This window comes from Macaca thibetana, chromosome 17, assembly GCF_024542745.1.
Source record: "Macaca thibetana thibetana isolate TM-01 chromosome 17, ASM2454274v1, whole genome shotgun sequence".
NCBI lineage: Eukaryota > Metazoa > Chordata > Mammalia > Primates > Cercopithecidae > Macaca > Macaca thibetana.
Window position 1 is genome coordinate 88,499,084 of NC_065594.1, and position 17,104 is coordinate 88,516,187.

Consider the following 17,104-nt stretch of genomic DNA (forward strand, 5'->3'; position numbering starts at 1 on the left):
GGTATGGTGGCAGGCACCTGTAATCTCAGCTACTTGGGAGGCTGAGGCAGGAGAATCGCTTTAACCCGGGCGGCAGATGTTGCAGTGAGCCAAGATCACGCCACTGCACTCCAGGCTGAGTGACAGAGTGAGACTCTGTCAAAAAAAAAAAAATTAAAAAAAAAAAAAAAGACCATCTTTTCTCCAGGACATTATGTTGGCACTTTTTCTCCAGGACATTGTGTTGGCACTTTTGCATAAATCTCATAACTATATATGAATGGATATAGAATTTCCATCCAGTTTGATTGGTCTATTATAATACATTTTTATGTCTTGTACTCTAAGTCATCCACCTTTGGTCTTCAAAATTGCCCTAGCAATTAATTCCTGGCCTTTTCCTTTAAGGTTGAGAATCAGTTTGTCAGTTTTGTTGGGGTGCTGAGGGGACTCCCTCTGGGATTTTGAATTTGATTGCATTACATTTACAATTCAATTTAGAAACAGACAAAAAAGGTTAGTAGTACTGAGTCTTTTCAGTATATTCATTTATTGAGGCTTTAAAATGTGAAATTCCTCTCAGTGTATCATCCTGTGTGCTCTTCTGGAGGATATCTTGCATAGTGTTCATTAAATGTTTTTAAATGCTGTTATAAATAATCATTTAAAAATTTTATTTTCCATTGGTGTGTGCTCCCTGTATGTATAAAAACACAATTTAAAAAGTCTTACCTTAAACTAGCAAGTTCGTAAAATTTATTTATTAGCTATAATATTATCTAGTGTGTTTTAAAAATACTCTGTGTACACAATCTTGTTGCCTGAAACAATAATAATTTTATTTCTTTCTTTAAAATCCTATTATTAGTCTGTTCTTATGTTAATGGATTGGATCACCAGAATAATGTTAGATACTATTAGTAATTTCATTTAAAAATACATATATGTCTTATCTCAGGAAAAATCTTTAGTAATTAAACCTGAAGTATAAAAATAATTATAAATTTTACATAGATATCAGTTATCAGATTAAGGAAATTTCATTTTATTGCTATTTTAAGAAGTCTTTATCATAGAAAGGTATAGAATTTTATCAAATGTAAGTATTTTTTCTGCATCAATTGTTGATATGAATATTTTTCTTCTTTATTTTGTTTGTGAATTATAATTCCTGATTTTGAAATATTAAACCTATCTTGCATTTTTGATGTTTTAACTTTTTCTTTATATTACTGAAGTCTATCCAGTGATATTTTGCTTAGGGCATCTATGTTCATGAAAAAGATAAGCCTTCACTTTTTCTTTTTTTTTTTTACTTAAATCTTCTGTATCAAAATTACGCTGATTTCATAAACAGAATTTTTCTAGTCTGTTTTCTAGTCTCTGAAAGAGTTTGAAAATTTGGTGGTGTTTCTCTCCTAAATGTTTAGAAGAATTCACAAATGAAACCATTAAGACCTGGTATTTTCTTTGTGAGAAAGTTTTAGTTCTGGATTTAATTTCTTTGACATATGTAGGACAGTTCATATTCTTTCTGTGCTAGTTTTTAATGATTGCATTTCTAAAAAATTATGTTAGTTACATTTAATCTTCAAGAGTTTTAGGCATAGAAATATTCATAGCTCTATTTATCTTTTTAATATTTGTAGAATTTTTGAGTGACTTCTTTTTATTCCATATGTTGGTAATTTGTGAGTTTTCTGAGTTTTTAAAATTTCCTTTTTTATAATTTATTTGGGTATAATTTGATTATTGTTTATGTTATATAGATATGTCCTTGATTTCCTGACTTTCCTAAAATAAGTATTTGGGGCTTTTAAATTTTACTTTAAATGTAGCTTTACTGAATTCTACATGTATGATATTTCATAAATTCATTGTCAATTAGTTTAAGGTATTATCTATTTGTGATTTCTTTCTGTAAAAATCTATATATATATGTATATATGTAGAAAGTCTATAAAAACATAAACTGTATTAATCTTTGTTTTCTACTTTTGTTTCTCTTTGACCACAGTCTGGATAATTGCCTGGCCATATTTTAAATGATCTTTTCTGTTGTTTTGAATCTGCTGATAAACTTTAAGGAATGATTAATGAATCATTCCTTAAAATGCTGATGTCTGTTGTGTGATTTTTTTCAATGCTAGCGTTTTCATTTTATACTCTTAGAGTTTCCAGGCTTCTGGTGAAATTCTTCGTCTTCATCTTGCCACTTATTTTCTTGAACGTGATGTTTTTTAATCCTGTGTCTTATGACTCTAATATTGAGGTCTGTTTCTACAATGTGACTCTGTGTGTGTGTGTGTGTGTGTGTGTGTGTGTGTGTGTGTGTGTGTGTGTGTTTGTTTTACATATATGGATATATTTACTGACATCCATGGGGATTTTTGATGGAATATTGAACTTCCAATATAAAAAAACCGTAGGGTCTAGGAAGATGTTATCTTCCTTCCAAGAAGATTTGACTTTTCCTCCTAGTGGGTACACAAGTTGTAGACAAACTACCTTTGACCCTGTGAAGTCTCGTTTAATTTATTTTTTTGAGACGGAGTCTCGCTCTGTGGCCCAGGCTGGAGTGAGTGGCGCAATCTCGGCTCACTGCAAGCTCCGCCTCCCGGGTTCCCGCCGTTCTCCTGCCTCAGTGTCCGTCCGGAGTAGCTGGGACTACAGGCGCCGCCACCACGCCCGGCTAATTTTTTTGTATTTTTAGTAGAGACGGGGTTTGACCGTGTTAGCCAGACTGGTCTCGATCTCCTGACCTCGTGATCCGCCCACCTCGGCCTCCCAAAGTGCTGAGATTACAGGCGTGAGCCACCAAGCCCGGCCTCCCTTCGAAAAGGCGAGCCGCCTTACTGGACTCAGGTGAAACGTTGGGCTGATATTCCTTTGGCTTTCCTCTGTTTCTGAACCCGGAACTTGGATTTGTGTCTCCCCAGTACTGTGTGAGGCTGCTCCAATCTCTGCTGAGCATGAGACACTTAGGCTGACTTTCCGTGATGCTGCTGAGAGACACTCAGCACAGGGGCAGTGTGTGCTGGGAGGAGGGCATGGAAAAGATCCCGTGTGGCCCGGTGCATCCTGATTTTCTTCAAGATCTTAGCTCCCTAAGTCATTGCTGCTTTGCTGATTTTACTATCCCTGCCATTAGATACTTGATTTGTATTTGATCCAGTCTTTGTAATTGTTCATGGTTAGGAGAATTTCACTGATAGTAGCTGCATCATGACAGCTGTGAAGGAGACTGTATCTGTTTTTATTGCATTTGTGTCAGACGATCATTTGCCCTCAAATACCTAGGTTAGTTTGGCATTTCATGCCTTTAAATTTTAAATTATGTATGCATCAAGGGGTGGGAGGGGAAAGACAGAGAAACACACCCTATTTAAAGTTACTATTAATATATTATTTCTGGCTTATGTTTATGGTAACAGTTGATTGTAGAGTTAACAAGAATTAACAGTGAGACAAAAGTCAGCTTTGAATAATTGAATGAAAAGTTAAAAAAAATTACTCTTATTTGGATGCTTCTATGGATCTAGAGGGAAAGTTTTAAGTATTAGCCAAAATTTAACATAATAATTTTTTATAGTATGACACAACTTGTCATACTATATTGTATCTTGTGCTGGGAAAAAAACTGTTAACTTGTGGTGTGTTTGTTTTTAAAGTGTTGACACTATGGTGGTATTATGGCTTCAAATAATATGTTGTATTTGCAGTTTTTTCAGAAATACACATTCATAGAGAAAAGGAGAAACACATTAAGAGATATTTGTTTATTAATGTAAGAATAAGATATAATACATTGAGATCATTACTAGAATAGTTTATTAAAACTGAAAATAGCTAATGCAACTTATAATTTATACAATTATTAATATAAATAAAATCTAAATATGTTTCTGTATATGAATTAAGTAATATGTAAGTATTATGATTTTATAAAATGAATTTGCATATATATGTATATACACACACAGACCACCTTTTATATTTATCATTTCTAACTGTCATAAAACGAAAATGGAAAAAATGGAAAATAAATACAAAAAATATATCAGGTAAAAGGTGCACTGATATAAAGCTTACAGTAAAATTACCTGCTTTTTATAGGTCATAAGAAAAGGCGAAAGTGTCTAGTCCTTCTGAACTTGGCATCCATTATGTAGAATCAAATAGTTTGTGCTCTCCTTGTCTATAGGTAACAACCCATAAAATAATAGATATTAGGTTGCTATAAGGACATATATTTTACATTGAATTAGTGGTTATTCCCTGTAGCAATATTAGTGCCTAGTAAATAATATCAACTAGTCACCTATCGGGTATTCATTAAAACAATCTTGTCCTTAGGCCACGTAACAAAAATTTATTTCTTTTTGTTTCTAGTGGTTATCATTGTATTATGTCTGTTGCTTTAAATGACAAATTTTGTTCAAATATTTGGGTTTCTTCCTAGCCGATTACTTTACAAGAAAAAAAAACATTAAATATAATTATATCTATAGACTATAAAGACCAGGAGAATGACTTCTCTGTTTCATGTTTAAAAAGAAATTCACATATAACATCTGCATTTTAGTTTTATTTCATTATGAACTCTGTTATGTTAAGCCTTTGCATAATATTCATTTTTATTTCTAGCAAGTTATTAATCATGGACATAGAACTCTCTTGAGGCAAACTTCATTTCGAAACTGACGTCTACACAAGGCAGCGGGCAGGCCTCCCGGTTAGACTGCTTTCTGCCACAGCAGTGCTGATCTGACGCTAACAACCACCACTGCCAGGATGCGGGTCACAGCGGCGAGTCAGCAGGCAGTTCCACAGGAAGTACAACCAACCAGGACAGGGTCCATTATTGTGCTTATGTTGAAGACACGTAATATCATTCATTTTAAACATGTTACATGTAGGGGAGAAAGAGAAAATAGAAAGGAGCCAGATCTTCCTGCATGGGCTTTACAAAAAAGCAACCTTAAAATCAGAAACAAAAATGCATCATCAAGCCAACAAAGATCTGTTGATTCTATAAGAAAATACATTGCCTTAGATACTTAGAGTGTCCCGTTCTTGAGCACTGTGTAGACATGCTAGAGACAAAACACAAATAACAATGAAAAAATCACATACTTCACTTCGAGCTGAGGACAACAATTAAATAGCTGTATTGAGGGTGTGTAGTCCTAATTAGCAAGTCAAGAGGTTAGACGGGAATAAATCCTATCAGGGTTTTTTTTTTAAAAAAAAGTATCACAATAAAAAAGAAATGTGATCAGGGCAAATCTTAAAAAATTAGTAAGATTCTGATGAGCAGAAGAATGGTCTAGAGCCACATTATGGGGTTTAAAAAATATGTAGGACTATTTAGAGAAATGAACCATGCAATTTGATGTGAGCAAGAAGTTAAAAGACTATAATATTTGAAATTCTAGGAAATGAAAACAGCTGCCATTGTTGAGTGCTTATTACATGGCAGAACTGCCTCAAATGGCTTTACATGTATTATCACATTCCATCTCAAAAGGCAGGCAAAACAGTATAAGAGTTGTTATTTCGACTCTGCAGTTGAATAAGCTGAGACTTGAGGTTAAGCAGATTTTCTAAAGTCTTCCCATGAGTGGCTGAGCTAGCGTTAATGTCCAGGTCATGCAGCTCCAGAGTGAATGCTTGGCAGGCTTCTCTCAGCAGCACAAGTGCTGCGCCCAGAGGCAGACGGTTTCATTATTATTATTATATGTGATCTTTTGTAAACACAAACACATGCTTTCTCAAAATACGTCACCTATAGATAGGTATACAGTTAACAAATGGGACACTTACACAGGCCTACAGGGTGAGATGTTCATAGCATAGTGCAACACCAGCAGCCCGGGGCACTTGGAGCCATTGGCGTCTGGGAGGTTCCACAAAGTTTCTAGGCTCGCCAGAGATGGGGGCCAGTGGCTCAATGGCTGTCTCGTAAGCTGTGGAAGCATTGGTGGCTGTAGAAATGAACGTGCAGGGTTCTGCAATCTGTTGGTGGTTTATTGAGAAGTGTAATGACCAGTGAAGAAAAGGAGGGACTTTATCCATTAGGAAGGAAGGAACTTATTCCCTGGAACCAGAGTCCATCAATGATTAGCAAGGCTGAGCTCTTGTCATCTCACCTGTGAGCTAAAATGGAGTGCTTAAAATATCCCCTGACCAAGAATCCTCTTGTTTCAAATGATACAAATAAGGAAAGAAGACAGTGAAGTGAAGAGAAAAGACAGGTGGGGAAGGAAGTGGCTGGCCCTGCTGCTATTCGCTGGACCCCATGAGAATGTGCAATATTAACAGTGAGGATGGTAACCAATAAAAAAGTTAGATGGCTTGTCAGTCACTCAGAAAAAAGGGACTGCATAAGCAGAAATCCTCAAGGTTTTATAGAATTACACTGTCATTATTATTTCCATAATTATATTATGTATAAAGCATAGAATCAGCATCAAGCAATGTGCTGCCAGGTGGTAGCAATGGACTGTTCCACAGCACGAACTGTAACACTGCATGGGAAAGAGATTTACATGAAAGGGGAGCTGAGAGAGGTTATGAGTTTATCAGGAAATAACTTTCTTTAGACACTCAAGGCTCATCACCCACATCTACTCTCTAGTAAAACTTGGCATAAAGACAATATCTAAGCCCAAACAGATTTAAATAAATAAAATTTAAAAACCCTAGCCAGCTGTGGTGGTATGCACCTGTAGTCCCAGCTACTTGGGAGGTTAAGGCAGGAGGATTGTTTGACCCCAGGGGATGGAGTCTGCAGTGATCTATACTTTGGCCACTGCACTCCAGCCTGAGCAGCTTAGTGATACCCTGTCTCAAAAAAATGAAAATGAAAAAATATATAGTTAGAGAAATGAACTCCATGTACACACAGATGGATACATGATCCAGGCTGTCTCTTGTGTCTGTTGAACATCTAATGAAATTCTCATTTACAAAATAGAGAGTTGAAAAACAGTTTGTCAAATTAGAGCCTAAGTCTATGCTGAACTTGGGGAGAAGTGAAATAGTGTAGTTAGGTTTTCAAACAAGAATAGAAATTGGATCTGCTGGGAAATGAAGCTGGACTAAAACTCCTTAGTTTTATGAATGATAATGTGTATATCACTATCATTTAATTATTCTTAATATTCATTGCAACTTCTGGAATAATTTAAAATGAAAAAAGTTCAAGCAGAATGCAACAAACAGTTGTGTGCCCACCATGCATATTGGTTTCATATCTCTTTTAAAAACATTTAAAATTAAAAGTGCTGTATTTTTTTTCACATGTACTTTTGTGATTGGGATGCAGCCGTAAGGGTGTGGTAAGAAAACACTGTGTCCTAATTTAATTGTAACATTTATTTTCTGAGTGGTACAAAAACAACAGTATGTTTTAATTGTATGATGTCTTAGATTAGATAGATGACATACTCTTCTATAAACACAGGGTAAATACCACTTCAACCTACTTATTTTCATAAGTGGTGATAATGGTTATCTTGAAGTTATTATCCTTCCATCCAGTGTTTCATATGTTTACTATATACATGAACACATATATACATTCAAAAAGTGGGTATACCGCTATTTTCTATATTTTAATTAACTCATAACATAGTAACTATATTCTTTTTTTTTTTTTTTTTTTTTTTTGAAATGGGGTCTTACTCTGTTGCCCAGGCTGGAGTGCAGTGGTATGATCTCAGCTCACTGCAGCCTCCGCTTCCCAGGTTCACGTGATTCTCCTGCCTCAGCCTCCCGAGTGGCTAGGACTACAGGCGTGTGCCACCATGCCCACTAATTTTTTGTAGTTTTAGTAGAGATGGGGTTTTACCGAGTTAGCCAGGATGGTCTCAATCCCCTGACCTCACGATCTGCCCACATTAGCCTCCCAAAGTGCTGGGATTACAGACGTGAGCCACTGCGCCCAGTCATTAACTGTATTCTTTTACAAAAAAGCTGTTGATCAGCCCTCATGCTTTCAAAAATTTTCCATCTTGAAAATTTTAGACCTAATTTATTCTAAAGTCCCTCTAGAATTTTCTTGTAATGACACACAACAAGTTATATTTGTCTATTAATCTTTATTATAGACTTTTAACTAATTTCTGTATTTCCTGCTCTTACAAAGAGTCCTAAGAATTGTTTTATAAATTCTCGTTTTGCTCATGTTTGAGAGTTTCAACAGAGATATTCCCAGTTGAATATGAATCTTCAAGTTTAGAAGATATTGCCAGATAATTCTTCCAATTAGTTAAAACTACAAGATTCAGTAGTATAGACATGTTATCCCAGGCCAAGAGACAACTTCATTTGGAAATCAAGCTCTGACACCACCTAGCCCTGTCCCCTTGGGCCAGTCACTGACTTCTGTTAGCACCAATTCTCTTGCCTGTAAACATAAAAATACTTATCTGACTCCAGACATAGGTTCTAGAGGACTGCATGAGTAAGTGCCTGTGAGATGCTGAGGACAGCACCATGCACAGAGTGTCTGTAGGCTATTATTATCATTATGACTAAACTATGATTAATTCTGCTAGGCTTTTGTGTGTAATATAGCATCTTATAGTCTGAAATAGCACCAGAGAGCTTTCTATCCTTTCTCATTTATTTTCCATCTTTTTAGTTTATATTTTTTGCCCAAATTTCTATTATAGTTCCCTTTGTAAATTGATTCGTAGGAATATGTTATAAATTGCTGCTGATCTACTGATTATATGCACAGCTTATACACCTTTCTGTCTGCTTATTTTTTATCATTATATGGTTGACCAGGGCTTGTTAAATTTAATGTATTAAGATTGCTCCACCATTCTCTTTATAATTTATATTTTTAAATCCTATTTCCTTGTTTACATACAAATCATAAGAATGTCATTCTATATGCTTGTAAAAATGCTTTAAACTTTGCTGCTCATATTTGGGATTTAAATTCATTTATAAGTAATTTTTACACATGCTCTGGGATAGAGATCAACACTTGTTTTCTTTACAAATAGACGATCAGTCGTCTCAGCAGCACCTTTTACCACTGAGAGGTAGTGCAGCCTGGTTGGTCATACACTGTATGTTTGACATGGACAGGAGGCAGGGAGATACTGGGTAGAAGAGAGCAGTTCCCCAGCAAAGACTCCACCCTCAAACCTGGAAACCCACAGCCCTAAATGGGAACAGGTATTCCTGTTTTCATGCCCCAAAGTTGCCTTTGGCCCACCATGCCCCCCATCCTGTGCCCCCAAACACCAGGCTCCACAAGCAGATGAACAGAAGAGCAGAAGAGTGCCAGAGAAGGAGAGAAGAGAAGGAGCATCTGAATGTCGAGAGTTCAGCTGGGGATGATTGGAGAAGAGATTGGCCATTGGATGGCCAAACTCCAGGGAAGATCATCTTCCCACTCCATCCCCTTTCCAGCTCCCCATCCATCCCACTGAGAGCCACCTCCACCACTCAGTAAAAACCCTGTATTCACCATCCTTCAAGTCCATGTGTGATCTGATTTTTCCTGGATGCCAGACAAGAGCTTAGGATACAGAAAGCTGTCACACTGGCCCTCTGCCCTAGAAAAATTGCAGAAGCTCCACTGAACTGTTTAACACTTAAGCTTTCCATACATGGCAAAGCTAAAAGAGCACTCTGTAACACATGCCCACTTGGGCTTCAGAAGTTGCAGGCACCCACCCCTAGATGCTACTAGGGGGCCAGAGCCCAAAGGTGCTGGCCCCAGCTCCTGCACATGCCCATCTGCATGCTCCTCCTCCCATAAGGGGTTTGAGAACACACAGTGGCCAAACAGATGAGCCACACCCCTGTCACACATGCTATGGGCAGAGTTAGGGAACTCTCCTGTTTCATCTTCATCAATTCTCTAGTCTGTTTCAAGTGATCTGTGATCCATTTATCTAGTCTTTGCACCAGCACCACACTGTGTGATGACTTTAGTTTTTTGGAGTTTTGGTTGAAGTGTAATGTTTGTAGGAAAGTGCTTATGTTGTTAAGTGTGCAGGTGGGTGGTACTCAGCTCCAGAAAGTTATAAACACTCCAGAAGCCCCTTAAATGCTAACAGTTCCCCTGCTACTGCCAACTTGACTTCTAACAGCAAGGATTAGTCACCTGTGTTTGTACTCGACGTAAGTGAAGACATATAGTGTGTTCTGTTATGTATCTGACTACTCACACTCAACATTGTGAAATTCATCCAGTTAACTCTCATCGTGAATCATATATTCTACTTTAAAAATTATTTTTGCTATAATTTTAAATGTCTGTAAAATGTGTAGATAAGTTGTACAAGCAACTTTTAACACCAACCATTTTAAGATACTTTGCTGGCACGTAGTTCCATCAACCTTGAATATATTTACTGGGTATTTAAACAAAGATATTCTCCTATGTCAACTCCATACAGTCATCGAAATGGGAAAATTATTACTGATGCACTGTTGTCACTGAATCAAGAGACCTTGTTCAAGATTTCCCATTGTCCCAGTAAGGCCCATAGAGCCAGAGATTCAGACCAGCATTGCATGTTGCATTTTGAACCATCATGCCCTTGACTCTCCTTCAGTCTGGACCAGTTCTGCAGTCTTCTTTTGACTTTTCTGACCTTGACATCTTTGAAGATATAGGCCAGTTATTTTGCAAAATAAAAAATAACTTTGATTTCTTCACAGCTAAGAAGTCTTCCTACTCTTGAGTTTTTATTCTAAAGTAATGGAATTTACTAGAAATTCAAAAGGACTAAAAATACTGGAAATGAATCATTATGGCAATAATTGTAAATCACCGTTTCTCTAAAATTAATTAATTTTTTTGTTTTTCTGAGAAATTTGTAAACTTACATGCATTTCAGCTGCAACTGCCTCTCACATTCAAGTTTAAAACCTTGGCTAGCTTATGGTATTGAAATTAAATACTGCTGAGAGAAATTGTATTTGGTATAAATTACCACAGTTTCAGCTTACTGCACAGATATCTATTAAACTACATTTTTTTGTGAGTTGCTCTTCTTAAAGACAGCAGAATAATTAAAGCCTGTGGACCAAGTAATGAAGGATAAAGTATAAGCCTCCATTTTGTCATTATGCATGCTGAAAATGTGCAGAGAAGGGTGTAATTTTACAGATGTTTTTACATACCAATGAGATTCAGAATTAGAAATTCATTCACTTCTGTATCTTGGACATAAGTCACTCTCATTACGGGATGAGGAATCCTGGTGCCTTTTCACTCAGGTTTTCTGCTTGCTGCTGCCCTGTTTTCCAGGTGTCCCAGCTGTATTTCAGCTCCTCAGGGAAGCTGTGTTCCTCGCTGCCTCCTCACCTCTTCTCCTGTGTGGAGAGAGCCTTTCACCAGCTCTTCCAGGAGCAGCGACCTCAGTGTTTCATCCTCAGGTGAGTCCCCTCAACCTTGTCTGCCACACTCGGGTTTGCCGTGGGGCTTGGCGGTGAAGATGTCCTAATTTCCCATGGTTTACCTTTATTTACTTTCTCAGCACTTTGAGGTCCAGTATATCTTTGCAATAAGTACATTTGACTCGTTACAAAGGAGAAACATCTTGGCTACTAGGAATAGCCCCAAGTGTAGCTGGATCAATATTAACAAACTTAACCTGAAACTCATTTCTGTTTCAAGATTTAAAGCTTAGATAAAAAGTTTTTGCTTTTGAACCTAAGTAAACATGGAGAAAGAAAAACTTCCAATATTAGTGAACCTAAGCCACTATTCTTCAAAATCCAGGGCTGCCCCAAATACAATTTTCTTTCTTTCCAAAGGTTTCTCAGCCTGTTTCTTGTTATTTACCTTTGCTCATAGTTCACTGAATTCTACTTCCTAAACTTTTTTTTTTTTTTTTTTTTTTTTTTTTTTTAGGCAGGGTCTCACTCTGTCACCCAGGCTGGAATTTAGTGGCATGATCACAACTCACTGCAGCCAACCTCCCAGGCTCAAGTGATCCTCCTACCTCAGCCTCCCAAATAGCTGAGACTACAGGCACATGCCACCACACTTGGCTAATTTTTAAATTTTTGTAGAGGTGAGATCTCACTATATTACCCAGGCTGGTCTCAAACTCCTGGGCTCAAGCGATCCTCTTGTCACAGCCTCTCAAAGTGCTGGGATTACAGACATGGGCCACTGCATTTGGCCCAAAATATTTTTTGAATTTGAAATGTAATGCTAGATTTAACTCATAAATTAATAGAAAACAAAAGAAACATTTAAATGTTAAAATCTGCATCAGAGACCTATATTTTATATTCAGCCAAACTTTTACAAGGGAGGGAAACCTCTGTAAATACTCACGGCGGTGCCTTAGTTGTTGTCAGTAGTGCTGGTTGGAACTGAATGCATAAGTACAGTAGCACACAACTCAAGTGAAAGTGAAATGAAAATGGTGTAAAGTCAGAACCTGGATAGAATTCAAAAGGCTTATTTAAATATTAAAATGAGCACTTATATATTTATATGCATTTTATCAAAAATTCTATGGAGGATGGAGGCACAGACTGATGGGTGCACGCTTTAGTTTTCTAGTTTTCAAAGCAGCGTGCTAGCGGTTGTTTTCGTGCTGGGTTCAGAAGCATCCTAAGGATGAGGAAGGTGCTGAGGCAGGGGCTCCGACCCATTCTAAACTCTAGGATAAGAAAGGCACCGAGGCAGGGGATTCCACCCCTTCTAGACTCAAAAATGAGAAAGGTGCTGAGGCAGGGAATTCCACCCATTCTAGACTCAGGGATGAGAAAAGCGCCAAGGCAGGAGCTTCTGCCCATTGTAGGCTCAAGGATGAGAAAGACGCCGAGACAGGGGCTCTCACCCATTCTAGACACAAGGATGAGAAGGGCGTCAAGATGGGGGCTCCAACCCATTCTAGACACAAGGATGAGAAGGGCGTCAAGGTGGGGGCTCCAACCCATTCTAGACACAAGGATGAGAAGGGCGTCAAGGTGGGGGCTCCAACCCATTCTAGACACAAGGATGAGAAAGGCACGGAGGCAGGGGCTTCCACCCATTCTAAACTCAGGGATGAGAAAGGCTCTGTGACAGGGGCTCTCACCAATTCTAGATTCAAGGATGAGAAAGGCTCTGAGACAGGGGCTCTCACCCATTCTAGATTCAAGGATGAGAAAGGCTCTGAGATAGGGGCTCTCACCCATTCTAGACACAAGGGTGAGAAAGGCACTGAGACAGGGGCTCTCACCCATTCTAGATTCAAGGATGAGAAAGGCTCTGAGACAGGGGGTCTCACCCATTCTAGACACAAGGGTGAGAAAGGCTCTGAGACAGGGGCTCTCACCCATTCTAGACACAAGGGTGAGAAAGGCTCTGAGACAGGGGCTCTCACCCATTCTAGATTCAAGGATGAGAAAGGCACCGAGGCAGGGGCTTCCACCCATTCTTTCTTTTGATATGGAGTTTCGTTCTTGTTGCCCAGGCTAGAGTGCAATGGCACGATCTCAGTTCACTGCTACCTCCGCCTCTTGGGTTCAAGCGATTCTCCTGCCTCAGCCTCCTGAGTAGCTGGGATTACAGGCATGTGCCACCACACCTGGCTAATTTTGTATTTTTAGTAGAGTCGGCGTGTCACCATGTTGGACAGGCTGGTCTCGAACTCCTGAGCTCAGGCAATCCACCTGCCTCGGCCTCCCAAAGTGCTGGGATTACAGGTGTGAGCTACTGAACCTGACCGTTCTACTCATTCTAGACTCAAGGAGGAGAAAGGCGCAGAGATGGGGGCTTCTACCCATTCTAGACTCAGGCAACCCTATTTTTATCTGCTTTATCTGTCTAGTTTCCTGGTCTTCCTTCGATAAATAGGGAAAATTTTTTTAAAAGTTGCTTAGAAAAAGCACTGTAAATTGGTGAGATAGGGAGTAACACTGTTGACAATAACAACTAATGTTTATTGAGAGTTTACTGGGTGCCAGACCCTGGACTAGATTATTTCTATGTATTAGTTATTTCTTTAGAATTTCCGTAAATTTGAGCGCTCCCACTTAATTCTAGGATGACCATTGCAGCTGTTATAGGTGAGTTGTTGAAAGTGTGGGTCCTAGGAAGGCTCTGAGGGGAGAAAAGGAGGAACCAGCAGGCCGAGGCGCTTTGGGGGTCCGCCTGGGAGAGGGCACACAGCGGCCAGCAAGTTGTTTCGGTGAAGAACCCCGTTTATCTTAGTTTAACCCATCAGTTTTCACATGTATTTGCTCATGGAACTTTTTATCCAGTAGAACTCATTAATATTCTGCAGAACTAGTTTTCCTTTGGGTCATTTTTTTAAAGCTAATGATTCCATGTACCAACCCCTTATTTTGAAAAAAATCTCTCTTCAATCAAGTTTCAAGAAGGTTTTGATGCAGGATTTTGCTCCTTAGCTCAGCTAGGTTCGGGTTCTTGCCCTGGAAAAATGAGGCATGTGGACACCAGAGAGTGAGTGGAGTAGAATTTATGACACGAAAGGGAACCTCTCAGCAGAGAGGGGTCCTGAAAGCGGGGTGCCGGGTGCCCCCTTAGTTGAATACCGGGGCTTATGGTGCAAATTCCTGCTGGCTCCACCCCCGTCCTTCCAGTGCGCATGCTTAGACTGAGCGGCTCCATATTGATTTATTTCTCCTGCTGCACGTGTGTTAAGGAAAGGAGTTTTCCACCGCGGGCTTGTTTAGGCAAAGCCCCTGTGCAAGTTCCCTTATCTGCAGAAAACATCTGATGTAAGTAGATGTTTACATCTGTGGGGCGGGTCAGAGGTTCTCCGGGGACCCTTCCCTGACTGTCTGCCTGAAGCAAGCTGGCGAACTGCTTTCGGTATGGCTAGTCCTGATATGCAGAATTGAAGAGTGCACACCTGTGGTTACTAGGACTTACTATTTTAGTGATTCTCTTTCTTCTTTCAAAACCATGTGTGCTTTCATACAGCTTTGCCGCATCCTTGATTGTGTGGACGAAGATACATGCTTTCTCCATTGTTACTAATAGGATAAAATTAACCATTTGAAATTCAACTTAGTAAGTTGTTTACAGGTCATTATTGAGTGTCGATTGTGTGTCAAAACGAGCACTTACAAAGGGTAATTTAAGATTTAGCAATCAAAACGCAAGTATTCCTGGAATGGATGTCCCAAAACTCAGTACCAAACCAAAAAAAATTTCATTTTGCTTTCTAATGTTAACTTAATACCTCATTTGTTGACACTCTTAGGCCCCAGTAGTTCAAAAGTCTGCACAAGTGAGTGGAAGCATCCATTAACGACTCGACACTTTAAGAAAATAATTAAATTTCAACTTCTTTTCTGGCAAACACTTTTAATCAACTTTGTTAAAAGAGATGTTTCCAGGCAGAAAACCAAGGAAGCACTCATAAAAGGGCTTTAAAAAGTTTTTCTGGTTACCGGATAAGTAAAGGCTGTTTTTTTGAGTTTTTCGTCTGGGTAAAGTAATAACTTTATTGTAGAGCAGATCACTGTGAAATAGTAATTACTGTGTTGGAATTTTATGTTAATCCTATGTCATCTAGTGTCAGGAATAGAATATTTACCATTTGTAAACACTGGGTGAGTTAATGAAGAATGCCTGGGATGTATCAAAAGTGATGCCATTATAAATAAAAAGTTCAGTGATCGTTCCTAGATTAAAGAAAAATGCAAACTAGAGAACAGCAGAACCAAAAGCAAGCTGAAAAGGAAACCTAACCAGGTCAGGTTTAGGATCTACTGGGAGATCTGAAGACCTTACTGCCTTAGTTTTCGTAGCTATGTACTTTACCTTCGTTTCAAAGAACAGAGAAGGAATGCTCAGAAAGATTTCACAGCTTTTCCACAGAAGAGGTAACGTCTTTCCTGTAAGGCTCATGAAGCATGAACAGCTTTCCCAAGGCCAAGTGTGAGCCTGCATGTCTCAACACAGCGTGCTGTCATAGGATCGCCTCACTTTATGTTGACTTGCTAAGCTGAGTCAAGTCGGTTATGTCTTCCTTCTCAGCCTGACACCTTTCTGGCATAATTCACCTGCACTAGGTGGTTCTACCCTGTGAGATACTGAACAGCAGAACTTGTGTCATATTTGTTTGTAATGCCAGCATCTGAAACACCATCAGGGACGTGACACAGTAAACATATACTAGGTATTTCAGACAAATACATCAAACTGAAGTGTGAACGTAGACCACAAACTCATTGCAAGTTAATATGCCATTCCCTCCTCATTTCTGTGTCTGAGAAATATCTCTAGTTAATATTTTTACTTGTTCCTTCAAAGTAGCTTCAAAGGAACAAAGCTTGTTCAAAGGAACAAAGTTCCTTCAAACTTACGTTTTTCCTCTCTGTTTTCCTTAGTGGAGAAAGGGGATCAGGAAAGTCTGAAGCCAGCAAACAAATCATAAGACACCTCACCTGCAGGGCTGCCTCCAGCAGGGCCATGCTGGATTCCAGATTCAAACATGTAAGTTTTTTGTTTGGGTTGGCAAATATGTGAATGAAGATGTTCAGTCAATTGTCATTTACAAATAGGGGAGGGGACATCATAATAGACACAAGGGGGTCAAAATTTGTGGAAATAAAGAATAAAAAATTATTGAGCTTGGGTTCAAATTAATATTATTCAAGTGAACATTTATTTATTTTACATATTTAAAATATCTTGTACATACTTTCTTTTTGTATTTGCTCTGAATAGTTGGATCTAAAACATGTAATATAGGTAGATAATGTTCACAAAGAAAGTGCACTTTGAGGCTGGACACAGGGGCTTATGACTGTAATCCCAGCACTTTGGGAGGCTGAGGCATATGAATCACCTGAGGTCAGGAGTTCAAGATCAGCCTGGCCAACATGGTGAAACCCTGTCTCTACTAAAAATACAAAAATTCGCCAGGTGTGGTGGCAGGTCCCTGTAATCCCAGCTACTCGGGAGGCTGAGGCAGGAGAATTGCTTGAGCCTGGGAGGCAGAGTTTGCAGTGAGCTGAGACACGCCATTGCACTCCAGCTGGGCAACAAGAACAAAACTCTGTCTCAAAAAAAAAAAGAAAGAAAGAAAGAAAAGAAAAAGAAAATGCAGTTTGGTGTGTTAGGACATTCTAGGGAGCTGGCCAGAAAAGAAATTATTGTGGGGGATCA

General features: G+C 38.8%; 1 protein-coding gene across 2 annotated transcripts in view; it reads left to right on the top strand.

Annotated features, from left to right (window-relative positions):
• MYO16 (myosin XVI) overlaps positions 1-17,104 on the top strand; it is a 615,551-nt gene that overhangs the window by 274,070 nt on the left and 324,377 nt on the right. For both annotated transcript variants that reach the window (XM_050766698.1, XM_050766697.1), the window contains 2 exons: positions 11,267-11,394; positions 16,324-16,429. In XM_050766698.1, the coding sequence (XP_050622655.1) occupies positions 11,267-11,394; positions 16,324-16,429 (234 nt within the window). The remainder of the gene's footprint in view (positions 1-11,266; positions 11,395-16,323; positions 16,430-17,104) is intronic.